A 26,415-nucleotide genomic window follows, 5' to 3' on the forward strand; every position below is an offset into this window, starting at 1 on the left:
GAACAAGACAGCCAACTGACAGCTGAGGTGGAGCACATCCAACAGGGAGCCTGGACTGAAGCTCCCTTGAAAGCAGAACAGATGACATTTTGCACTGTCCCTTTTAGCAAACAGGTCAATCGCTGAGATGCCCAAAACTGTGAAGATGACCTGGAGGACACTGGTCTTCAGGGACCACTCATGACTCAGAGAAAAATATCTATTGAGAGAGTCCACAAGATGATTCTGAACCCCGGGCAAGTGAATGGCTTTTCGAATAATGTTCTCCTCAATGCAGAACTGCCCCAGACTGATCACCTCTAAGTAGAGCAACCAGAGGTGTGCTCCCCCGTCTTTGTTCACATAGTACATTGTGGTGGTATTGTCAATATGTGAACCACTGAGTTTCTAATATGATCCCGAAAAGCATGACATGCATTCTAGATGGTCTGAAGCACTAGCATATTGATATGGAGTGAGGCCTCCTGCTCCGAATATAGTCTCTGAACTTTCAGTGACCCCAGGTGCGCCCACCAACCCAACCAACCTGGATGGCAAAGGCTGGACAAAGGGAATGCCTTAGCAAACATTCTCTGGACGCATCCACCACTGCAAAGAGTTCAGAACCAGTGGAGGAAGACGAACCAGTCTGCCTAGGGTGTGAAGAGTGGGACGGTAAACTGTCCTGAACCAGATTTGAAGGAGGTGAAGCTGCAATTTCACAAACTGGGCCACATGTCTGTTACACACATGTGGCCCAAGAGCCTCAGACTGTCCAAACTGTCGTGCAAGGCTGAGACTGCAGACTGAGGCAAAGGTCGCAAATTGTCTGAAAACAGTTGTTCGGCAGAAACGTTTTTGACGTACTGGAATCTAACAGGGCCCCAGTGAACTTGATGTTCTGGGTGGGAGCCAAGGTTGACTTCCCAGTGACTTTATGATTGGACAAACTAACCACTTTCTTAAATTCTGTTTCTACCTGTGAAAAATGTGTATGTTTTTGCAGAGTTTTCATTATAACCTTCAGTAAATCACCTTCCATTACCAATTTCACCTGCAAAAAGTTAGGGAGATTTTCAGCCCATGTCTTATAGGTACATTTCTCTTTAGTGCTAGTGGAGTTAATAGTCTTTAAAATAGATTATTCTACACTGATATCTACATAGTATATAGCATAGGCTAAAACTGTGCTGCACAGCTATAGATGTTATGTGGATTCTTTACTACAGACATGGACAAGTGGCAGAAATAAAAACACAATATATTTTAGAAGCCTTTTTCTACTTCTAAAAATATGGACTTGTGCAAGTCTTTGTTGGTTTAGTAAACTCTGTGCTTTCATTCTTCTAAAAACATTAGAACTTGAACATGACTTGTTTTTCAAAAAATAATTATGTGACTTGAAGTATTTTGCTTTAATTAAGTCATGGTTTTGAAAATGTAGTTCTAAACTACAGAAGCCAAAGAAGAAGAAACTATTACCTATATGTATTAAGGTTTGGTTTTGGCAAATTTGATTATTTTGCCACTTGCAGAGTTAAAAAAAGTTAATTTTCATCAATACATAGGTTCAACACTAACAGAAACTAGAACTCCAACTGGTGCCCTCAGCAAAGGTCCCAAGGACTTCATTAATAAGGAGACAGAATTGCTTGCTTGCCTTAGAGATGGCTCCCCCTTCATAGCACTGAAGCACATTGGGGTGTGGTGGGAAAGCTTGCATAGTCAATGCTGTACTTTTTCCTGTAAGAAGAGGACTTCAGTTGCCAGTACTATCAACTAACATATTTCACGAGCAATAAATTCACTTAAAAATATTTCTAAAGCTACATTAAAAAAATTAATGTAAACAAAAATTGGACCAAATTATTTCTCAAGAAAATGCCTTTGCTTACTTTCCATTTAATACTGCTACACCAACAGTGCTCCTTGGAGTTGACATACTGGCTACAAAGTTCCATTGACGAGCCTGTGGATCCCATCTTTCTACTGTATTCAGGTAGCTCCAACCGTCATGCCCTCCTACAGCATACATAGGACCTTCCAGTACAGCTACCCCTAAAAAACAGAGAAAAACAACTGCTTCCTGGAAAAACAAAGGGCATCACTTTCCCATTACCCCTACCAAAATGTCCACCAAAAAAGATGCACCTTTAAAATAAATACAAATCACATTCTCTTTTGGCTGCTAATATTAAATAAGTTCAATAGGTACAAATCAATCAAAATAATTTGTCACTTTAATTTTAGCTGATTTTAGAGTTCAGATTTAGACTAGTATCAAGATCAAAACAAATGAGCTTTAAAGAGAGATTTTAACTGCTCTTAACCAATCACAGGTTTAGAATTTTAAAAATTATGAACGGTTTCAGAGTAACAGCCGTGTTAGTCTGTATTCGCAAAAAGAAAAGGAATACTTGTGGCACCTTAGAGACTAACCAATTTATTTGAGCATAAGCTTTCGTGAGCTCAAATAAATTGGTTAGTCTCTAAGGTGCCACAAGTACTCCTTTTTTTTTTTGAAAAATTATGAAGTTATACATACCAAGGCCATGCCGATGTGTGGACATAGGTGGCATTACACTCCAAGTTTTTGTTTTGGGGTTGTAGCACTCCACAGTATTCAATGTTTTCAGTCCATCTCTACCACCAACAACATACAACTTATCATCTAATACTGCAACACCAAACTGTAACCTTCTCCCATTCATATTTGCTACAGGAGTCCACATGTTGGTACGGAGTTCATATTTTTCAATGCTCGTAGCTCCTTAATAGTAATATACACAAGTTATAGTCAAAGAGAACAGTTATTTGTAGTAAGTGTTCTATTTAAATTACTAGCAGAAGGGTCGATCCTCCAAGGTGCTGAGCCTTCTGGATTTGATCCTGAAATTCACTTAAGCATATGCTTAACGTTAAACATGCCAGTAGTATTCTTGAATTAATCTGGGATTAACTGCATGCATAAAAATTAAATGCTTTGAAGGGCAAGAGCCAGAATGCTCAACATCCTTGCTGGATTAAGCCTAGAAGGACCATTAAAATTTCAGGAAGTGACATAAAGTGAACCTGACGGAACTATGTTTCAGTATTAAGATTAACCTCATAGCATAACAAAATCTGAAGTTCTGTGAAAAAATGTCAGGTTCACATACATATATGCATTCACAGTCTATAGATATACAACTAACCTCATCTGTATTAATATAACATTAAAATTAATACACAAACTAAGAATGAATGAAAATGTGTTCTAATTCCCGTGGTATTCATAACTCACTAAAATGTTTCTAGTTATCACCACACAGTATGAAAGCTCATAAAAATACCATTCTGAGACACCTTCATAGAATGCTTTAATAGTCAATAAGGGTATGAGTTAAATATTCTGTAGCAGCTTTCACTTATTTTTGTTTGTATTCAAATCTGTATTAATATTAATATTTTTATGTATCATTTCCTTACGTTTTTAACATTCACGTGAACAGAGGTGCTTTTCATTCATTTGACTGAACATTTAAATGAACAGAACTGAGGCGATCCCATTATAGGTTAACAACAACCATAACTCAGCTTCCTGCACACATGTACTATTTTTATTGCTATATATGTCTATTACTGAAGTAAAAAACATCAGTAAATATTTGTGAATTTTGTACTTTATGATGTATAGCCTTTGAATGTTTTAATTTGTATCCTACATACATATCTAATAAATATATCTTTACAAAAATCTACTCAACTGATTTTCAATACACATTGTCATCAATTAATATTTGTAAACCAATACCTTTTGTTGCATCCATTCCTCCAACTGCAAACAACACTCCTACAGTAGACTTTCTAGGCTTTGTGCGAGGACTTTGTAACATGGGTCGTCTCTCTGGCAACAGATGGTATTTCATTGCTTCCATAATGAGTTTTTGACATTCAATGTCATCCTTAAAGAGGGCATTATTTTCCATGTCTGCCAGAAACTGGCAAAAATAAAATTAAACATGTTAAAGTGCTAAGCAAACGGCAATAAGTTTAAAAGAATAAAGATCATAATGGAACATTTTGTCTGAAAAATATTGCTGTCTGGTTTACAACACACACTCATCAGAATGATCACACAAATAGTATAAGTGTAAAATTAGATGAATCAATCTACAGAACACTCATATTTTGAAATATACTTAGAAAGATAGAAAAAGGGAAGGAATGAGGTTCAACTTATTCTATTTGCCACTCGATTTAACCCTGGCCATATGTATCAAGAATCACAATAATTACAGCAAAATATCTAATCTGGGGGTGTCAAAGTCATTGCAGCAAAAGTTGGACACTTCAAAGTAGATTCTATTCCCGACTCTGCAAACGACCTATTCTGTGATCTTGGAAAATTCACTTTTCCTCTCTGTACCTCAATACAGTACTTTAGAGGCTGAAATGGCAAAGTGGGAAGGAGGCAGAGGTCTATACAATGACATGTATACTAGGGCTGTTGATTAATCACAGTTAACTCGTGATTATTATCTTTATATATTATTAAAGTGCTTATTAAACCAGGTTCACCGGGGGACGGTGACCTAAGCCCAGAGGTAAGTGGGGAACTGGGATACTGGAAGAAACGACAAGGAGGAGGGTACAAGACGGGAAGCCTCCTGATTCAGACTGAGAAAGTAGGGCAATGAGCTAGTTATCTTAGGTACATATACATGAACGCAAGAAGCCTGGGAAACAAGCAGGAAGAATTGGAAGTCCTGGCACAATCAAGGAACTATGATGTGATTTGAACAACAGAAACTTGGTAGGGCAGTTCACATGACTGGAGCACTGTCATGGATGGGTATAAACTGTTCAGGAAGGAAGGAAGGAAAGGTGGAGGAGTTGCATTGTATGTAAGAGAGCGGTATGATTGCTCAGAGCTCCAGTATGAAACTGGAGAAAAGCCTGTTGAGAGTCTTTGGGTTAAGTTTAGAGGCGAGAGCAACAAGGGTGACGTTGTGGTGGGCGTGTGCTGTAGACCACCAGATCAGAAGGATGAGGTAGATGAGGCTTTCTTCAGACAACTAACTGAAGTTTCCAGATCACAGGCCCTGGTTCTAATGGGGGACTTCAATCACCCTGACATCTGTTGGGAGAGCAATACAGCAATGCACAGACAACCCAGGAAGTTTTTGGAGAGTGTTGGGAACTACTTCCTGGTACAAGTGCTGGAGGAACCAACTAGGAGCTAACCAATTTATTTGAGCATGAGCTTTCGTGAGCTACAGCTCACTTCATCGGATGCATACCGTGGAATGCATGCATCCAATGATGTGAGCTGTAGCTCACGAAAGCTCATGCTCAAATAAATTGGTTAGTCTCTACGGTGCCACAAGTACTCCTTTTCTTTTTGCGAATACAGACTAACACAGCTGTTACTCTGAAACTAGGAGCTGTGATCCTCTTGACCTGCTGCTTACAAACGGGGAAGAATTGGTAGGGGAAGTAGAAGTGGATGGCAACCTAGGCAGCAGTGACCATGAGATAGTTGAGTTCAGGATCTTGACAAAAGGAAGAAAGGAGATTGGCAAAATATGGACCCTGGACTTTAGAAAAGAAGACTTTGACTTCCTTAGGGAACTAATAGGCAGGATCCCCTGGGAGGCTAATATGTGGGGACAAGGAGTCCAGGAGAGCTGGCTGTATTTTAAAGAAGCCTTATTGAGGGCGCAGGAACAAACCATCCCGATGTGCAGAAAGAATAGCAAATATGGCTGGCGACCAGCTTGGCTTAACAGTGAAATTTTCAGTGAGCTTAAACTCAAAAAGGAAGCTTACAAGAAGTGGAAATTTGGACAGATAACTAGGGAGGAGTATAAAAATATTGCTATAGCATGCAGGGGTGTAATCAGGAAGGCTAAGTCACAACTGGAGTTGCAGCTAGCAAGGGATGTGAAGGGTTTCTACAGGTATGTTAGCAACAAGAAGGTGGTCAGGGAAAGTGTGGGACCCTTACTGAATGGGGAAGGCAACATAGTGACAGATGATGTGGAAAAACCTGAAGTACTCAATGCTTTTTTTGCCTCAGTCTTCACAGCCAAAGTCAGCTCCCAGACTGCTGCACTGGGCAACACAATATGGGGACAAGGTGAGCAGGCCTCAGTGGTGAAAGAACAGGTTAAGGACTATTTAGAAAAGCTGGACATGCGCAAGTCTATGGGTCCAGATCTAATACATCCAAGGGTGCTGAGGGAGTTAGCTTATGTGATTGCAGAGCCATTGGCCATTATCTTTGAAAATTCGTGGCAATCCAGGGAGGTCCCAGACTATTGGAAAAAGGCAAATATAGCACCCATATTTAAAAAAAGGGAAGAAAGAGAACCCAGGGAACTATAGTCCCCAGCAAAATCATGGAGCAGGTCCTCAAGGAATCCATTTTGAAGCACTTGGAGAAGTGTAAGGTGATCAGGAACAGTCAGCATGGATTCACCAAGGGCAAGTCATGCCTGACCAACCTGATTGCCTTCTATGATGAGATAACTGGCTCTGTGGATATGGGGAAAAGAGGTGGATGTGATATATCTTGACTTTAGCAAAGCTTTTGATACCATCTCCCTCAGTATTCTTGCCAGCAAGTTAAAGTAGTATGGATTGGATGAATGGACTATACAGTGGATAGAAAGCTGGCTAGACTGTCGGGCTCAATGGGTAGTGATCAATGGCTTGATGTCTAGTTGGCAGCTAGTCCACTCAAATGGAGTGCCCCAGGCGTTGGTCCAGGGGCTGGTTTTGTTCAACATCTTTATTAATGATCTGGATGATGGGATGAACTGCAGGGTAGGGATAGGGTCCAGAGTGACCTAGACAAATTCGAGGATTGGGCCAAAAGAAATCTGATGAGGTTCAACAAGGACATGTGCAGAGTCCTGCATTTAGGAAGGAAGAATCCCATGCACCGCTACAGGCTGGGGACTGACTGGCTAAGCAGCAGTTCTGCAGAGAAGGACCTGGGGAATACAGTGGATGAGAAGCTGGATATGAGTCAGCAGTGTGCCCTTGTTGCCAAGAAGGCCAATGGCATATTGGGCTGTATTAGGAGGAGCATTGCCAGCAGATCAAGGGAAGTGATTATTCCCCTCTATTCAGCACTGGTGAGGCCACACCTGGAGTATTGCGTCCAGTTTTGGTCCCTCCACTACAGAAAGGAGGTGGACAAATTGGAGAGAGTCCAGCGGAGGGCAACAAAAATTATTAGGGGGCTGGGGTACATGACTTACAAGGAGAGGCTGAAGGAACTGGGGTTATTTAGTCTGCAGAAGAGAAGAATGAGGGGGAATTTGATAGCAGCTTTTAACTACCTGAAGGGGAGTTTCAAAGAGGATGGAGCTAGGCTGTTCTCAGTGGTGGCAGATGATAGAACAAGAAGCAATGGTCTCAAGTTGCAGTGGGGGAGGTCTAGGTTGGATATTAGGAAACACTATTTCACTAGCAGGGTGGTGAAGCACTGGAATGGGTTACCTACGGAGGTGGTGGAATCTCCATCCTTAGAGGTTTTTAATGCCTGGCTTGACAAAGCCCTGGCTGGAATGATTTAGTTGGTGTTGGTCCTGCTTTGAGCAGGGGATTGGACGAGATGACCTACTGAGGTCTCTTCCAACCCTAATATTCTATGATTCTAAGGCTTGGACCTTTGAAAATAATTCCATGATAACTAAAAATATAAGCAAAAAGAAAAGGAGTACTTGTGGCACCTTAGAGACTAACCAATTTATTTGAGCATGAGCTTTCGTGAGCTACAGCTCACTTCATCAGATGTTTACCGTGGAAACTGCAGCAGACTTTATATACACACAGAAATCATGAAACAATACCTCCTCCCACCCCACTGTCCTGCTGGTAATAGCTTATCTAAAGTGATCAACAGGTGGGCCATTTCCAGCACAAATCCAGGTTTTCTCACCCTCCACCCCCCCACACAAATTCACTCTCCTGCTGGTGCTAGCCCATCCAAAGTGACAACTCTTTACATAATCAAGTCGGGCTATTTCCTGCATAGATCAAGGTTTTCTCACATCCCCCCCACCCCCATACACACACAAACTCACTCTCCTGCTGGTAATAGCTCATCTAAACTGACCATTCTCCAGGTTTAAATCCAAGTTAAACCAGAACATCTGGGGGGGGGGGGTAGGAAAAAACAAGAGGAAACAGGCTACCTTGCATAATGACTTAGCCACTCCCAGTCTCTATTTAAGCCTAAATTAATAGTATCCAATTTGCAAATGAATTCCAATTCAGCAGTTTCTCGCTGGAGTCTGGATTTGAAGTTTTTTTGTTTTAAGATAGCGACCTTCATGTCTGTGATTGCGTGACCAGAGAGATTGAAGTGTTCTCCGACTGGTTTATGAATGTTATAATTCTTGACATCTGATTTGTGTCCATTTATTCTTTTACGTAGAGACTGTCCAGTTTGACCAATGTACATGGCAGAGGGGCATTGCTGGCACATGATGGCATAGTTCACATTGGTGGATGTGCAGGTGAACGAGCCTCTGATAGTGTGGCTGATGTTATTAGGCCCTGTGATGGTGTCCCCTGAATAGATATGTGGGCACAATTGGCAACGGGCTTTGTTGCACGGATAAGTTCCTGGGTTAGTGGTTCTGTTGTGTGGTATGTGGTTGTTGGTGAGTATTTGCTTCAGGTTGCGGGGCTGTCTGTAGGCAAGGACTGGCCTGTCTCCCAAGACTTGTGAGAGTGTTGGGTCATCCTTTAGGATAGGTTGTAGATCCTTAATAATGCGTTGGAGGGGTTTTAGTTGGGGGCTGAAGGTGACGGCTAGTGGCGTTCTGTTATTTTCTTTGTTAGGCCTGTCCTGTAGCAGGTAACTTCTGGGAACTCTTCTGGCTCTATCAATCTGTTTCTTTACTTCTGCAGGTGGGTATTGTAGTTGTAAGAAAGCTTGACAGAGATCTTGTAGGTGTTTGTCTCTGTCTGAGGGGTTGGAGCAAATGCGGTTGTATCGCAGAGCTTGGCTGTAGACGATGGATCGTGTGGTGTGGTCAGGGTGAAAGCTGGAGGCATGCAGGTAGGAATAGCGGTCAGTAGGTTTACGGTATAGGGTGGTGTTTATGTGGCCATTGTTTATTAGCACTGTAGTGTCCAGGAAGTGGATCTCTTGTGTGGACTGGACCAGGCTGAGGTTGGTGGTGGGATGGAAATTGTTGAAATCATGGTGGAATTCCTCAAGGGCTTCTTTTCCATGGGTCCAGATGATGAAGATGTCATCAATATAGCGCAAGTAGAGTAGGGGCTTTAGGGGACGAGAGCTGAGGAAGCGTTGTTCTAAATCAGCCATAAAAATGTTGGCATACTGTGGGGCCATGCGGGTACCCATAGCAGTGCCGCTGATCTGAAGGTATACATTGTCCCCAAATGTGAAATAGTTATGGGTAAGGACAAAGTCACAAAGTTCAGCCACCAGGTTAGCCGTGACATTATCGGGGATAGTGTTCTTGACGGCTTGTAGTCCATCTTTGTGTGGAATGTTGGTGTAGAGGGCTTCTACATCCATAGTAGCCAGGATGGTGTTATCAGGAAGATCACCGATGGATTGAAGTTTCCTCAGGAAGTCAGTGGTGTCTCGAAGGTAGCTGGGAGTGCTGGTAGCGTAGGGCCTGAGGAGGGAGTCTACATAGCCAGACAATCCTGCTGTCAGGGTGCCAATGCCTGAGATGACAGACATGAAGGTCGCTATCTTAAAACAAAAAAACTTCAAATCCAGACTCCAGCGAGAAACTGCTGAATTGGAATTCATTTGCAAATTGGATACTATTAATTTAGGCTTAAATAGAGACTGGGAGTGGCTAAGTCATTATGCAAGGTAGCCTGTTTCCTCTTGTTTTTTCCTACCCCCCCCCCCCAGATGTTCTGGTTTAACTTGGATTTAAACCTGGAGAATGGTCAGTTTAGATGAGCTATTACCAGCAGGAGAGTGAGTTTGTGTGTGTATGGGGGTGGGGAGGATGTGAGAAAACCTTGATCTATGCAGGAAATAGCCCGACTTGATTATGTAAAGAGTTGTCACTTTGGATGGGCTAGCACCAGCAGGAGAGTGAATTTGTGTGGGGGGGTGGAGGGTGAGAAAACCTGGATTTGTGCTGGAAATGGCCCACCTGTTGATCACTTTAGATAAGCTATTACCAGCAGGACAGTGGGGTGGGAGGAGGTATTGTTTCATGATTTCTGTGTGTATATAAAGTCTGCTGCAGTTTCCACGGTAAACATCTGATGAAGTGAGCTGTAGCTCACGAAAGCTCATGCTCAAATAAATTGGTTAGTCTCTAAGGTGCCACAAGTACTCCTTTTCTTTTTGCGAATACAGACTAACACGGCTGTTCCTCTGAAACCTAAAAATATAAGCAGTCTAAGGCTGTTTTTGACTAAAAAAACCCAAACTCTGTTCTGTGACCAAGTCCACTGTATTGCAATTCATTGTAAATTAAATATTCCCCACTGAAACCTTTGTCTTGACTCACATATTTTACAAATGCTAACAATTTAATAGAATGCATTATAATAATTCTAATTTAATTATAATGCATTCTGATTTTAGGTTTTAACCGACCAACACTGATAAAACCACAAAAATTAAAGAAAAAGAAATCTGTGTGTATCCAATAAAAACCTGCAAAACACAGGAAATAGTTACTTGTATCTAAGGGCTTGTCTAAATGGAGCAGTAATATGGATTATGGGAGCATGACTTCGAAAGCACACTTATGAGTTATTCATTAATTGGTCCATGCAGACCCTATTGGAGTGCACCAAAGGTTCTCTAGTGCGCTTTAAAGTAGTGCTGTTTGAAAGAGTACTATGTTAAAGTGCTCTAGAGAACATCACAAAGAGATTACTTATTACAGCATATATATTATATTATACAATATAATATACCTTACTCATTACAGTATATACTAAGAGAAAGCCCTGAAAAACCCTGATTTTTGACATCTACATAAAAACCAAAAATTGCTAAAAATAAACCCTGAAAAATGCAATTAATAAACCCCAAAAAACAAAAGCCCTAATTATAAATTACAGTTTTCTGAGGGGTTTGGTTATTTATGTAGATCCTTGCATCAAATTTCAGAGACATTTATAATTGAGCAGTTACAAATGGTGCTTTAACATAAGCACAGCTGAAAAACAGATGCAGTAAAAGGTATAATGTTTGCATACTTGGAACAAATTTTTTTGCAGTAATTTAAACAGAAAATTCTGAGGTACTAGGAGCTTCTGAAGAAAAGAAAGCTGAATCTCTCACAGTTAGGAATGTGATTAATCAACTTTTTCAGAATATGATCAAAGATCAGATAAGATCAGAACCTGGTAAATACATAATACAAATAAAAATAAACCACCATGTCACAAGCCTTTGCAACAGCAACAAGATTTTCCAGATGTCTAGGACGCTGCTTCTGTCAATAAACAGGGATGCCAGAATGTACAATGGTAGCTTCAAAGAAATCTTTATAAATAAAACTGATGAAACAGAGGTTCCACTACAAGTTTTACTGCCATTAGCTCTACAGCCCTAGAACATTCTTCATCTTCAATGCTTAGCCAGATAGTCGGCGATAGCCATTTGGTCCATTCCTGTGCAACCGCAAAGGCTTGATGGCTTGAGAGTCCACCATCAGAACAGACTTGATAACCCCATGTACTAGGGGGTCTCCACTCCTCAATTGGTAGAATTTTATCCCAGATGTTAAAAGCCACCCGGAGAACGGCATACACTGGAACGACCTGTGGTATCCTTGCAACATGTCTGAAAAGCGTAAGGCACCTCCTGCAGACAATAGCCCCAGTAGCCTGTAGACCCAAACAACCACAAACATCTGCATTACAGATGAAGTCATGCCATTTTATACCCAGTATACGAAGTTGACATTTTGTGTGGGAAGTCTCCAGCTTTGTCCAGTCTGCGCAGCATAGTGTCCATGTTTCACAGTTGTACAACAGTATGGGAAGGATACAGCTAGAATAAATCCTGAACTTGGTTGTCATACTAAGATGTTGATATATGTCATACATATCCATTGTAAATGGCCCATGGCAGATGCTGCGATGCCAATCCGATGGAGAACCTCCGTGTGAGAGCTGGAGAAGCTAGCAAGTATAAAACCCAGAAACTGATTCAACAGTTTCGTTGTTCAAAGAGATTGGACTCGCAGGTAGACCTGGTCCTAGATTTTGCAGTTTGGTCTCCATGCTTCATAGTCAAAGACAAATCTTAGCTGACTCCTCCTCCATATGCTCGAGAGCCTCACGAACCTGTGGAGGCTCCGTACTAAAAGATCATCATCATCAGTGTAGTCAAAGTCTGTGAGCGAGAGATCTCCGATCTTAATGCCTATGGATCTGATGGAATGCTACATTATGAAATCCACTGACCAACAAAAGAGTGCAGGGGCCAGAACTCAGCCCTGCCTAACACCAGATACTGATTTTGTCTGGGGAGCTGACATCCAGTTCCCCAGACAAACACGGGCAATGGGTCCATTATGCAGCTCTCTAATCAAGTCCAGCAGAGTAGTAGAGACACCTACGCCCTTTAAGGCCTTCCATAACGAGACACAGTCTACTGAATCAAATGCAGCCTTAACATCAACACACGCTATGTGCAGGGGCTTCCTGAACTCACAATGTATCTCTGACAACAAGCGAAGGGCTAAAATGGCATCTAATGTGGGCCTGTTCCTCAAAGCCTGACTGTTGGGGACGACGCTTCCGATGTGGCAAAGGAGCAGGCATTCCAGCCAAACATGCACTAACACCTTCCCTGGAACGGAAAGCAAGTTGATCAGCCTGTAGCTCTTACATTCACTGCACGGTCCCTTGCCCTTATAGAGTGAAATCACAATACCATCCTTCCAGGAGGTTGGCAGGGTTCCAGTTCTCCACACCAGACAGAAGATGGCCACAAGTGATTCTGCTACAGGATCAATAGCACATTTTAGCAGCTCTGAGGAGATGCCATCAGCACCAGCTGCATGTCCATTTTTCAGTTTAGAGATGGCACACTTCACTTCATTCAATGTTGGTGCATCAGTACAAATGTCTGGATCCAAAACCACAGTGACTGCCAGATCATCCAGCTCTGAACACGTGGCAGCTGGAAGATGGTTCAGGACACTGTGATAATGTTCCACCCAGCGTGAGAGAATGTCATCATTCGATTTACATGGATGGCCGTGGCTGTCATTCAGGATACCATTTGTAGTGACTACCTCTTGACCGCTGAGGTTGCAAATGGCATGGAATGCTGGCTTCAAGTTGCTCCTGACTAAGCCAAATTCGACATCATCCACCACTTAGTTATAATATGCCTTGCAATCATGGAGTGTCAGGGTATAAAATTTTTGCTTCAGCTGATTATGAGTGTGTTTATCACCACACTGGCACGCTGTAGCCTTCAATTTAATTATCTGGAAGGCCTCCTTCGATAGCCATGGTCGGCCTGCTGGATGTCTATAGCCAATAGTCTGCTCAGTAGAAGTGAACAGGGACCAGGCAACCTCCATGTCGTCTGGCAGATTAGCTAGAGCTGAGAATCTGTTGCTGACATCAATACAAAACTTGTTGGCTAAACCTGGCACAATGAGTGCGTCGATGTCAAACTTCATCATCATCACAGAGGGCTTACCTGCTCGCTGGAGCATCAACATCATACAGATGACCATTAGATGATGATCTGTGTTCACCGTGCATTCCACACCACAATAAACTCTACAGGAGGTGAAGATACGTCTATCACATCTAATAACGTGGTCCAACTCCTTTTGAGTGACGCCACCATGAGAGATCCATGACATCTGGTGTATGTGTTGCCACTTGAACCATGACCCAAGAATGGAAAGATTCTGGGAGGCTCAGAATGTAAGCAAGCGGCAAGAGTTATCATTGGGTGTGCCTGAACCACAAAGACCAATGAACTGTTCAAACCCAGTTCGCAGGCAGCCAGTCACTGCATTTAGGTGACTCAAGATCACAAGATCATCATGTGGAAGGACTGTGCATACTAGATGTTCCAATTGATCGTAGAAATGATCTTTAACTGAGTCAACACATTCCTCTACTACTATGACAGTGAAGTAACAGTGTCGATGTTTAAGAGGTGCAGTTAGTAAACGATGAGAGACAGACATCCAGGTTGTCAGGGAGGACTTGGCTTCGTGTTGCAGTAGTACTGCTACACCATATAAATGGTTGGGGCTGCCAGAATACAGAAGGAAAGAATCTTCCAACCCATGATGTCTGTGATCTATCAGCCTTGTTTCTGTTAGTCCTGGCATTGATATACCAAGATGGTCCATTTCGCGTGAGACAGCGACCTGATGACCATGCCTGTGAAGAGTTGCAACATTCCAAGTTGCAATTTTGGTGGACTCTTGGAGATCCCAGATACAATTGGATGCATTGTCAATGTATTCCAGATGTGCCTGCCGACATCAGTGGATGCACGTCCCCAGGGGGACTTTGTCACAAACCCGTCATATTTGCACCAAGGGGAGATGGCACCGAGAAGGCATCTACAGCTGAAAGTAAGGCAGGGGCTTAACCCTGATGCTGAGTACTAGGTTATTCGTGGTCAAAAAAACAAGAGCCAACGATTATCCTGAGAAACATCTCATCCCACCGGGATGAGTCAGAGGTGCATTAACGCAACCCTATTCCTAGTCTACCAGTACTGGCTTCACGCTGTGTGACCTGAGCCATTGAGACTTTCCCAGCGACTTCCTTTGCCTCGGGTACCTAGGTGCAGCTGCTGTCCTGCATCTTTGCTGCCTGTGTTAGCCATCATTTTCAGGGTTCACGTTGGATCTGTCCACCTTGCATAATGCCCAAGGCGATATTTCGGACAAGCCTTCATCATTGATGGCATAGCTCCATCGAGCAATCCCCTACTTCAGATGCCCTATAATTTTTTTAAGTTTGTGAGTTTAAGTCCTCACATCTCTACTTATAACATTATGGCTTTTAGTGAGCCCTCCAATTTTCTGTCTCCTTTCTTCCAAACAGCTTTGAACCTTCTACCATAAAATTGGAAACAGTTTCATTATATTTTACTGTGTTTGCTATGTCACATTGCCCATTGCTGTGTGATCATGTAACAAAACACCATACTATAACACACCCTCATGGGTCAGGGTTAAGGCTGTTGTTGCAACTTAACTCAATTTCCTGATTTGTGTGTGATTAACATTCATTTTAAAAATACATCAATTTTATTTTTTGAAGAATCTGAAAAAATGGAATAAATGAAAAAGGTGATAGAAATGTAGAATCATAAATGCCAGCATACATCTGCAAAAGATGGAAGAAAAGTGAGAGACACAATAGTGGTTGCAATCAAGTATTGTTTTGGTGTTTTTCCCTTAACATTTACTATCCAATTAGTAATTTCTCTTGATTTTATATTTATTTACTAATTTCTGTAGGTTCTATTTCCAAGGACTCTAGATGTTTCAATTACAGTGGATTAAAAGACAAGAACAATATAAAAACAGTTAAACATATGCTGAACAAATAAGTAAGCCTTGAATTATTTCCTGAAGGTCAATGGACTCTGACCTTAATATGTTCCTAAAGAAAGTGAATTACAAGTTCAGGGACTCACAGCTGAGCAAGTTCTGCCACTGGTTATGGAGTACTCAAATGTAAGTAACAGCAGCAAATACCTTCTAGCCAATCCAGCTAATGATCATAAAGAGGACACAGGGTGAATACAACGGGGTCAAAGATCGAGTGCTTTAAAGATAATCATTAAGAGATTGAAGAAGGTCATAGTTCCTAGCTGTAGATTAGTGAATTTTACTTGTACTGTATATGTCAAAGGCTCATAAAAGCCTTAGTTTTCCCATCTATAAAATGGAGATAATTCTTACTCTACTTTACAGGGATGTTGCAAGTGTTCAGTCTGTAAAGCCCTTTGACATTATATAAAGTGCTAAATATTATTAATGAAATCAATAAGAGCAGTTATTTTAATGAGCCTAGTGCAGGTGGCACTCTCATCCATTCAAATACAAAACTGACCATAGATCTTCCCCAACTGCATGTAAAAAGGGTGCAGAAGGTAATGCTGTTTAGCAAAAAAGCACGTAAAAGGCTGGCTGTCTAGTTCATTAGGCATTTGAAACTAAAGTAAAAATATATTTAATGATACTGACTGATCATTATTTAATGATACTCCCTTGTAAAGTGCTTTAAGATCTACTGACAAAAAGCCCCACAAGTTACCACATAAGAAACCTAGGTATTATTATTTAAAGCCTTTTGCCTTTAACAATTCCCTCACTATGGAATCCTGACTGATATCCGATTCACATTGTGGCACACTGCAATTCAACTGCAGAAAAGACACTGACCGTATCATGCACAGATATTCTGTACATTCCTCATTTATTTACCTCTATTTTTAAGAAACCAAAATCACTACTAGTTGGAGGAACTTCCACATAGACAGTATTAAGTATGTCCCCTAAAGAATACCGATATTATCCATGGGAAGAAAGAGCAAATGGTTTTATATTTGTAATAATTTACCTGTGGAGCAAGCAGAGGCAGCCTAATGTAAGCCAACAGCTTACTAAGTTCTTTCCTTCTCTGTTCCAAATCATGTCGAACCCAAGTAAGCAGTGCATTCAGTATAGTTTCTTCATTAGGAATATTCATATCGTCACTTGCCAAAAGCTTTGCAATTTCAGCAGCTGGCAATAATAAAAACTCCTGATTTCTAATTACCTCCATGAAATTCTCCTGAAAAAGAAAAAAGTATTTTCAATATGAACACTGAAGACCTTTGGATAGGTCACTATTGTTATCCACTACTGAAAGCTGTAGAAACACAATGTATTGAAATGCAGATTTTGCTGAGTAGAGAGTACAGCATATTCCAGTACTGGGCATGTTTGTAATGGTCTTCATTATAGTTAGATTGGTTTGTGACAAATAAAATTTCCAATGACTAAAGGAACAGGAAAACAGTTCTAACGAACTTTCAGTAGGTTATTTTAAATTGTTTTTATTGTTTTGTAAGTCAAACAGAGCTGAATAAGGTATATAGATAGTGGAATGAAGATGTAAAGGATTCACAGTACTGCACCAGGCTACAAATTTATTTTTTTAATCAACAATTACTTTTTTGATAGAAGGGAAGATGTGGAGAATTGAAACCTATCATTTCTAGTAGCCTGTCCTCATTTCAGGGTAGGAAGAAACAATATAAAATGTTTCCGACCATAAGTGCACATTATTTAAAAATACCAGGATTTTTAGAAGATTTTGTAGAAGCTTTATTAAACTCAAGTGCAAGTGGCAACCCCCACACCCAAAAAACTAGAAGAGCAATAAGAAGCTTATAATGAATATATTTTGCCAAACTTGAATGCTTTTTCTAATAGTACTGAAAAGGGCAAGATCACAGATACTCCATGCTCCTTTGCAGGGGAACAAAAAGAAGACATAAGGTGGAAAGAATCTCTGAGTCAAAATAAGTACATTGACACTTCAATGGAAGACCATGGCACAGCCGTGGCTTGCCCAGGTCAGCTAACTTGAACTTGTGGGGCTTTGGCTGTGGGGCTTTAAAATTGCAGTGAAGATGTTTGGGCTAGGGCTCAGGCTGGAGCTAGGGCAAGCTCAAATGTCTACACTGCAATTTTATAGTCGCACAGCCCAAGCCAGCTGACATGGGCTCAGACTTGGTGCAGCAGGTTTTTTATTGAAATGTAGATGTACTCAATATGGTCTGCTCCTGGAACAGCACATTTATATGTTTCCTTTTGCTCGGAGATTGTAGTAACTTCATGATCAAGTCCAAAATTAGCAGACATAATGTAGCTGAATATTAGAAAAACATTTGAATTAATCTCTACAATAATCTTACTCTCAAAATTAATTGAAATTGGTTTGGATATCGAAACACATGTAGACTGAAAACTGGCCGAAATACTTTTTGTTTTTTTAAGGGTAAAAATAAAAGCCAAAATATCCATAGGGGTGGGTGTGTTCTATAAGGGGACTGTGCAGGGATAAGTGTTAAGACCAGCCCTATTTAATATCTTCATTAATTATCTAAAAGAAGTAAGCTGCATGTTAGTGAAATTCAAAGAAAATACTAAATTGGAAAGACCTTCAACTTGGAAAAATGCAAGTTAATATCTCAGAGGAAAAATAATTCAATAACTCAAAAACACAGACTTAATAACAGACAAAAATCTGGGAGCCGTAGAGAGAAATACTGATGAAAATGGCATTGCAAATCAGATATGAATTTGCAATACAAAATGGCAATAACAATGTCCATTACAGTTTTGGATTGCATAAGCACTGGCCATATCATCACAGAGGAGGGAGATAACATTCTTTTTTTTTCAAATGGCTCTGGCAATACATTGAGTATTGCATTCAATTCTGTGCATCTCATTACCAGGAAGATATTGACAAATTAAGGGAGAGAAGAGGAAGAAAACCTACAAAGGTTGGAGGGATTGACTTATAAGGAAAGATTTAACAAGTCGAGTATGTATTAGTGTGACTAAAAGATATAAAAAAAGAGGACAAGGCACATGACAGTCTACAAACATCTAGTTACATTTTTAAACAAGCGTCTTCATGTTTTCTCCCTTGTTGCCTCTCACATTTGGGAGGTGCTCCCCATAAATGTCATAAAGCTGCCTCATTATCCATGTTCAAAACCCTCCACTCTGCCATGATGCCAAAAAAAACTTAATGCTGAGTAGAGACAACTTCCTATCACGTTGACCAATATTGTCTCATTGTTTCCTTGTACTCCCCTGTTTGTCTGTATCCATCTGTTGTCTCTTATCTTACACTAAGGGTATGTCTACACTACAGCGGCACAGCTACGGCACACCTTTCTGGTTGCTACTTATGCACTGAGTCTGCTTCTCCATCCCTCTCCAAGCCTCTGTTTCTGAGTTTTTCTACTCATAAATAGTATTGATCTCTGCTGCTACTCATGAATTATCAAATAGCAGAAAGCTGAACTTGAACCAATTCTTGTAATGTTTTTGCACTTTCCATGTGCTTCTGAAGACCAACAATAAAAACTGACATGACTGTTCTCTTTTCACTCTGCTTTAAAGCTTGAAAAAGCTCTGAGCAGTAGCTGCAGCAGAAATTCTAGAGCTGTCTTCTTGCACACTTGGACAACACTGGTTTATAATCACTTCATGTTCAGAAGGTTTTCCTTGTAACTTCAAAGGGTAGCAACTTAAAACAAAAATTAACAAAATTAAAGCTTGGATGCTGCAGAAGTTGATGGCACCTGCCTGGGAAAGTTTCCAATTCACCATAGGCAAGTGAATTTTTCAAGCCCTGAAAGAAGTACAAGCCATTTTCCTCTTGTCTGAAAACAGCATTTCCCTTTGGTTTCCATTTTTTGAAAGGGAAAAAAAGCTAAATATTTCACTGAATAACTGTCAACTGCACACAATCAGCTGTTCTCAAATGAGCTAGAAGAGAATAAAAATTGATTTTTTTCCTTGATGGACTGAGGATAATTAGAGGCCACATAGGTCACTGGACAGGTCACAAGACTGAAAGTCTGGAGTTCTGGATTCTCTTCCCAGCTTTGCCATTCAGTAGCTACAAGACCCTTGCCTTAACTTTTCTATCACCACTTTACAGATGGAAAATTGTGGTACAATTACACTGACCCTCTTTTATAAAGCACTTCAGGATCTACAGATGAAGATACTATATAAGTACTAAGTATTGTTACTACAAAGCATTCACCACACAATGAAAGATTTTCTTAAGTTAAAAAATAATGTTGATCTTCAAATAATTAATGTGGCACCTTAGAGACTAACCAATTTATTTGAGCATAAGCTTTCGTGAGCTACAGCTCACTTCATCGGATGCATACTGTGGAAAGTACAGAAGACGTTTTTATACACACAAACCATGAAAAAATGGGTGATTATCACTACAAAAGGTTTTCTCTCCCCACACCCCACTCTCCTGCTGGTAATAGCTTATGTAAAGTGATCACTCTCCTTACAATGTGTATGATAATCAAGGTGGGCCATTTCCAGCACAAATCCAGGTTTTCTCCACCCCCACCCCCAAACACACACAAACCCACTCTCCTCCTGGCCACTATGGATGTAGAAGTCCTCTACACCAACATTCCACAGAAAGATGGACTACAAGCCGTCAAGAACACTATCCCCAATAATGTCACGGCTAACCTGGTAGCTGAACTTTGTGACTTTGTCCTTACCCATAACTATTATGGCCCACCTTGATTATCATACACATTGTAAGGAGAGTGATCACTTTACATAAGCTATTACCAGTAGGAGAGTGGGGTGTGGAGAGAGAAAACCTTTTGTAGTGATAATCACCCATTTTTTCATGGTTTGTGTGTATAAAAACCTTCTGTATTTTCCACAGTATGCATCCGATGAAGTGAGCTGTAGCTCACGAAAGCTTATGCTCAAATAAACTGGTTAGTCTCTAAGGTGCCACAAGTACTCCTTTTCTTTTTGCAAATACAGACTAACACAGCTGTTACTCTGAAACGAATAATTAATAACATTCATCAACTCTTACCAATTTGCATCAATTATATTTTAGTTCCCTCCCTGTCCTCAAAATAGAGGAATTATACTCTGCTCATCTTGGGACAAGATGACATAGCATCTTGATGTTACTTGAGATATCAAGTTAATGGAGATTATGTTATTCTGATCTCCTGGATAAACTAAAGAAAACACAGTAGTCACCCTTGATGGAAATGTAGGATGGCCCCAGACCTGATATAACAGGAAGATGTTGGAAGTAAAACACTATGTTAGATGCTGCTTTGGAAAAGATCAAATGTGCAAAAACTCTGTACTTTATGCCCTGATACAGAGATACTTAAATTAATCTTTTGGCTAGTCTAGCAACATTTGTAAATTTGTGGCCCATTACTTTTTATAAATTATACTTACATAATAAGATAACTGTATGTGTAAAAGGTTAATTAGGTGCATTTGCACACATGATCCTGGTAATTGCATTTTACATGCCTACATAATCAGAATCAGGCACACAATGCCTGTTTATATGCTATTATGTCCACCACTAGTCACTTTAGACTGTTACTATGTCCTGAGGATTTTTCAGGCACGGTCAAATTTTGAAGTCCAAAAAAACTGATCTAGTTTGACAATAACCCTGAAGAGTTTTCTAATTCTTTGTCACAATGAGTAAATAGTCTATCAATTGAGTGACAACATAGTTAATAATAAAGTAATGAAACACTCATGTTCTTTTAGCAAAACAGCAACATACATACTTTCAATCTGAAGTGGTCCAGCATTCAAATAAATCCTACTTACATTTATACTTCAAATACACTGCTGCACTGACTGAAACCATGCCAATGCTTTCAAGTGACACTAATGAACGTTGTTCAGATAGAGAAAGTCTATTAGCGGAGCTAGGCCCACTGAGATTATTCACTGATGGATCTTTTATTTTGAGAAAAAGCCCATTTCATGTGAACTGCTGGTCTCTAAGTACAGCAATGGTTTAAATTAGGTGCTTATCAAAATACTCATTGTTGCACACAAAGCTTTTCAATATGACAGCATTAAAACTGAGTATCTGTTTTAACTGCAGTGAAATTGTTTGCATGGTGAACTGCTCTTTCCATCAGACTAGAAAAGAAAAGCAGCGGCAAAAGAAAGAAAATGAATATACTGAAATTAAAATATAAATATTTTATACTGTTCATTTTCCTCAAATTTCAAGTGCCTTTAAGAAAGCCAAAACAATGTGGCAAAACCAACAGAAATTTCTCCAGTCAGAGTCATTTCAGTGTAACCCATGATCATTTGTGGCATATGAATAATTATGGATTTTAACAAACAGAATTTTCAGAACTATCGGTATGTTTAACCCTTATGGTTTAATATTTTTAATGGAATGAGCATCAAGTGACTAGTATTTATTAGTGTTGAACATTTTTATTCTTTCAAATTGCTTTTAAACAAATTAAAATTACTTTGGGATTTATTTTAATTGAAGATTCAATTGAACTATACATTTCTATTCAGTTTCCATAGCAACATTAGTTTCAAACCAAAGGAACTGCTTCAGTATTACTCATTATTACTAAAATTCAATTTCATGTCTCCATTGGAACTAAACAACATTAAAAAGGCCTTGGGAAGAATCCATCTAGCACAACTAATTAGTTTTGAAAATGGCTTTTTAAAATCCAGCTAATTTAAATTTGATTCATGCCAAAGCTTTAGAATCAGTAATTGTGCCACTGAAGTAAACAATGGCCTAAAGGTACATAACTATTTTCCTGTGAATTGAACAACTTCTTACTATAGGAAAGATGTGGAGTCAGTAATAAACTAACCTTTGAGAAGTGAGACAACAATCAACAGTTGCTGTCAAAATAGTAAGACCAGATGGAGATACACCTTCTGAAGGTTAATATTTTAAAATGCATCAAATAATATTTTGTTAACCTTCTTATTCTAGCATTACACTTGTAAATGTTAGAAGAACATGACTAGACAGTACCACAACTAGGACAATTATTTATTTAGGAAAAAACTGTTTGGGCAAGGAGGAAATAAGGAGTCTATTTCTGTGTGATTTTTTTCCAAACATTATGTACAATGATTTCTCAGTCTCTCACAATTAAGCATACTATTTCTCATCATCATACATATCCGTTTTACTCTGTTCTTCCTGTCTCATCTGATTGTTTTATTGATGCTCTGTCTTCAATCCATACTTGATCAATAATGAAACCTCTTCCTATTATATACTGACAGACTTCAGAGTAGCAGTCGTGTTAGTCTGTGTCTGCAAAAAGAAAAGGAGTACTTGTGGCACCTTAGAGACTAACAAATTTATCTGAGCATAAGCTTTCGTGAGCTACAGCTCACTTCATCGCATGCATGCATGCTTATGCTCAAATAAATTTGTTAGTCTCTAAGGTGTCACAAGTACTCCTTTTCTTTTTATTATATACTGTAATTTGCACACTATTCATTCACATGTTTTAATAAACATTAGTATGTATGCATTACTAAATGCATCAATGATCCACCCATCTGAGAGGGAACTGAATCACACATGACAAGAATGCCGGGATATTTGATTCTAATTTCTCATAGTAAACTTGGAGTGACAAGGAGGGTGAGGTAATAGCTTTTATTGGACCAACATTTCTGTTGGTGAAAGAGACAAGCTTCTGAGCTACACAGAGCCCAGTTTCTGTGTGTACCTCAAAAGTTTGTCTCTACTATCCTGCGACCAACATGGCTATAACAACACTGCAAACAATAGTAAACTTTAAGTCAGAGGAAAAATAATAAAAAGTAAAACAACCAAACAATGGGTTCCATTCAGCAAAAATTCAGAAGGTAAAAGGAAAATCAGTGGATTTCTGATTCAATTACCACAATTCCAATTAAGAAACACAAATTACACCTTTCAGATGACTTGGGGATACCACACAGGGGATCAAAAACTTTAATACTAAGTTCACTGATGTGGTATCCAGATGCCTGAGTTCAGTTCCCAAGAGCCTAGACCAGCAGAGGCCATGTCATGGGAGGAGGAGAGAAGCACCTCACATAACTCTAGGAACTCCCATGAGCAAACAGCAGCAGTTCTAACTGGTGGCAGACAGATATGCCTCTGAGGCTCTTAACTCTACTATCGGAGGAGGGTACCATAAAAGGATACCGTTGAGAGAGAAGAAGAAAAATTAACAAAAGATGTTGGTGAGGGAATGAAATTTAAGAATGTCAGAGAATCAGACGTGCTCCAAATAAATCCCCAAACCCTCACTTAATTGCTAGCTATACTTTTGCATTTGGCTACTCATGATTCTACCTAAGAACATATGTTCCTTGTTCCTATGTCGCTATACAAAAGGTGGCTGAGTACATTTCCCAGACCAGAACAAAGGCTCTGTGTAAGCTCGAAAGCTTGTCTCGCTCACCAACAGAAGTTGGGCCAATAAAAGATATTATCTTACCCATGCTGTTTCTCTAAATAGTCACAGGCATTTTTGAAGATTTTACCCATTACCTTTTTTCTGACTAAATGGAACACTACCAAGATAGAAAGCAGTACTTAATGTCACAGTATATAAATAGCTCTGATAATAACAATTGCTCTTAGGGGGTGAGGTGGGATAGCAACATTTACCTCATGAAGACAGATGCTCTATATTTTCCTTGCTACAGAAAAATCAATGAATAGATGATGCTACAAATAAGGACATACCATGGTGAAATTGTGAGCCACTTTGTGCAAGTCAGTGCAACCCTGTGCATCAGCAAAAGAGCGGATTCCAAGGCAGTTGGATGGGTGAAGCTGTTTCATTAAGAACTTACAGCACGCTTCCACAACCTGAGAGAGCTGGAGAAGGCAAGCTGTAGATAACAGGCACTCAATATTATCTTCTTTTAATTCAAGGCGACCTAGCAATATTAAAAGAAGGGTGCTCATTATTTATGAAAGAATATTGACTGTAATTCCAACAAGAGATTTTGACAGACTAAGTGAGAGAGAGAGAGAGAGAAAATGTGGCTGAAATGGTAATTCTGGTTCCTCTGCTTTTATTTTTCATCAAACCCGAAAAAAATCATAAACATAGAATTATTTTCAAAACATCGGATTAAGACAATAACATTCCTACAAAACAATCCAAAAATTCAAAATTAGTAACTTGCATAATATAGTTCAAAAGAATTATGAAAAATATTCTCCTTTCACCGATCAGAATTCATCTGAAATATTTTGACATTTGCCAACTAACTAGAGAGACTACATCCCACTGAGTTGCCGTAGGTAATCGCAGTAATAGTAGTTTTAATAAATAAGCAGTTGAATTGTACGGTGCACCATTTCTATCAAATATCTGAAATCTAATAATGGAATATGATGTTCACTTAGAGACAAAACATCAGAGAAACATTACTACCCTTTTCTTCATTCTTATTACCTGTATATGCATATTGAACCAAAGCCCACAGTGCATTTGGCTCTACACCTTCCATCTTGATTTCTTCCTGTCTTGCTTCTCTTACATCATTAGTAAACATGGCTGCAAAATAGTCCGAAACAGAGGAGAGAACTAATCTGAGAACATATTGGAGAAAGGGGAGAAAGAGGAGAAAAAAAGACCTTAGTGAAGCTGACGTTTGTTAATAAATGCTTCATTATTTTGCCCTTTGAAGGTGCATTGTACTGAGGAAAGCATTTTAAACTTGACAAACTACTTCATGCCCCAGTTCCTTCCCATGAATAATGAAGTACTGTTACTGAAAGTACATTTTCTGCTTATGTAAATGATTTACCCCTTTAGTGCTCAGTGACTTTTTGTAATTGCCATATAAAAATAACATATAAAGAAGCAAATATATAGCATTCGATACTGTATGAAAAATACCTGGAAAAAACAATCAATTATTAATTTTAAATGGTAAAAGAATTATTTCTTAATAATTTTAAAAAATACTTTAAAATATTTTATTTATGTTCCTCATAGGCTAATTGATACAATCATCAATGACAGAACCTACCTAACCAATAGAACTGGAGATCATACAAATCATAAAATTCCACATGTGAGTATAGTAAGTCAGTCACAGGAATACGGCAATAGTAGAGTTATCTCTTTTGTGTAAAAGGAACAGGAGTACTTGTGGCACCTTAGAGATTAACAAATTTATGTGATCATAAACTTTCGTGAGCTACAGCTCACTTCATCGGATGCATTACTTTTGTCAACTGTTTGGGATGAGTGGATGTCTAGGTTAATGTTCAATGAACAGTTATTTGCATCAGAGACAGAGCAAAACACTGAATACATATTATAACAGTAATACATTTTCAAGAATTAAGGTAGCTGAAGATGTGATTAGAGTGGAAAAGCAAGGGGAATGCTTGGTAGTATTTCTTAACAGATATTTGGATTAACTGCATGCATTTTACAGATGAACTACATAAAATTATGCCTTAGTTTATTAATTGCAAGTCATAAATTGATGACTGTGTTGCAGCCATTACTTTTCATTAAATTGTGTCTGCATATCTTCCATCTGTTATCCATTGCATCATCTTTGTCCAGGGCTGCATCCGGTAAATACTTTTTGCTAGCCTTTTGGAGGCAATGGAGATGGGTGAGAATGTGTAGAACTTGAATTAAACACAATTTGACCATGAGGAAAATGGCTTAAAAGCATTTTAAGCATTTCAAAGGACATAAGAGTATTCTGTAATCTCTGAAATAAAAAATTCCTTTTATGGCCCACTCTTGATAAACTAGGTTATTCAGTCCCAGAGGATAATTAGAATAAATTGTCAGGATGGCTATCCATGTGGCAGTTCTAGGTGTTTTAG

The 26,415-nt window shown here is 39.5% G+C and overlaps 1 protein-coding gene across 6 annotated transcripts in view; it reads right to left on the bottom strand.

Annotated features, from left to right (window-relative positions):
* KLHL5 (kelch like family member 5) overlaps positions 1-26,415 on the bottom strand; it is a 98,436-nt gene that overhangs the window by 13,310 nt on the left and 58,711 nt on the right. For 4 of the 6 annotated variants that reach the window (XM_073342275.2, XM_073342276.1, XM_073342272.2 and 1 more), the window contains 6 exons: positions 25,016-25,152; positions 24,295-24,491; positions 16,561-16,773; positions 3,773-3,959; positions 2,525-2,749; positions 1,875-2,037 (listed from right to left, as the gene is read on the bottom strand). In XM_073342275.2, coding sequence (XP_073198376.1) covers positions 1,875-2,037; positions 2,525-2,749; positions 3,773-3,959; positions 16,561-16,773; positions 24,295-24,491; positions 25,016-25,152 — 1,122 coding nt within the window. Of the gene's footprint in view, positions 1-913; positions 1,723-1,874; positions 2,038-2,524; positions 2,750-3,772; positions 3,960-16,560; positions 16,774-24,294; positions 24,492-25,015; positions 25,153-26,415 lie in introns of those variants that run through there. The other 2 variants (XM_073342274.2, XM_073342273.1) reach the window with 2 other exon arrangements.

This window comes from Lepidochelys kempii, chromosome 4 (assembly GCF_965140285.1).
Source record: "Lepidochelys kempii isolate rLepKem1 chromosome 4, rLepKem1.hap1, whole genome shotgun sequence".
Classification (NCBI taxonomy): domain Eukaryota; kingdom Metazoa; phylum Chordata; order Testudines; family Cheloniidae; genus Lepidochelys; species Lepidochelys kempii.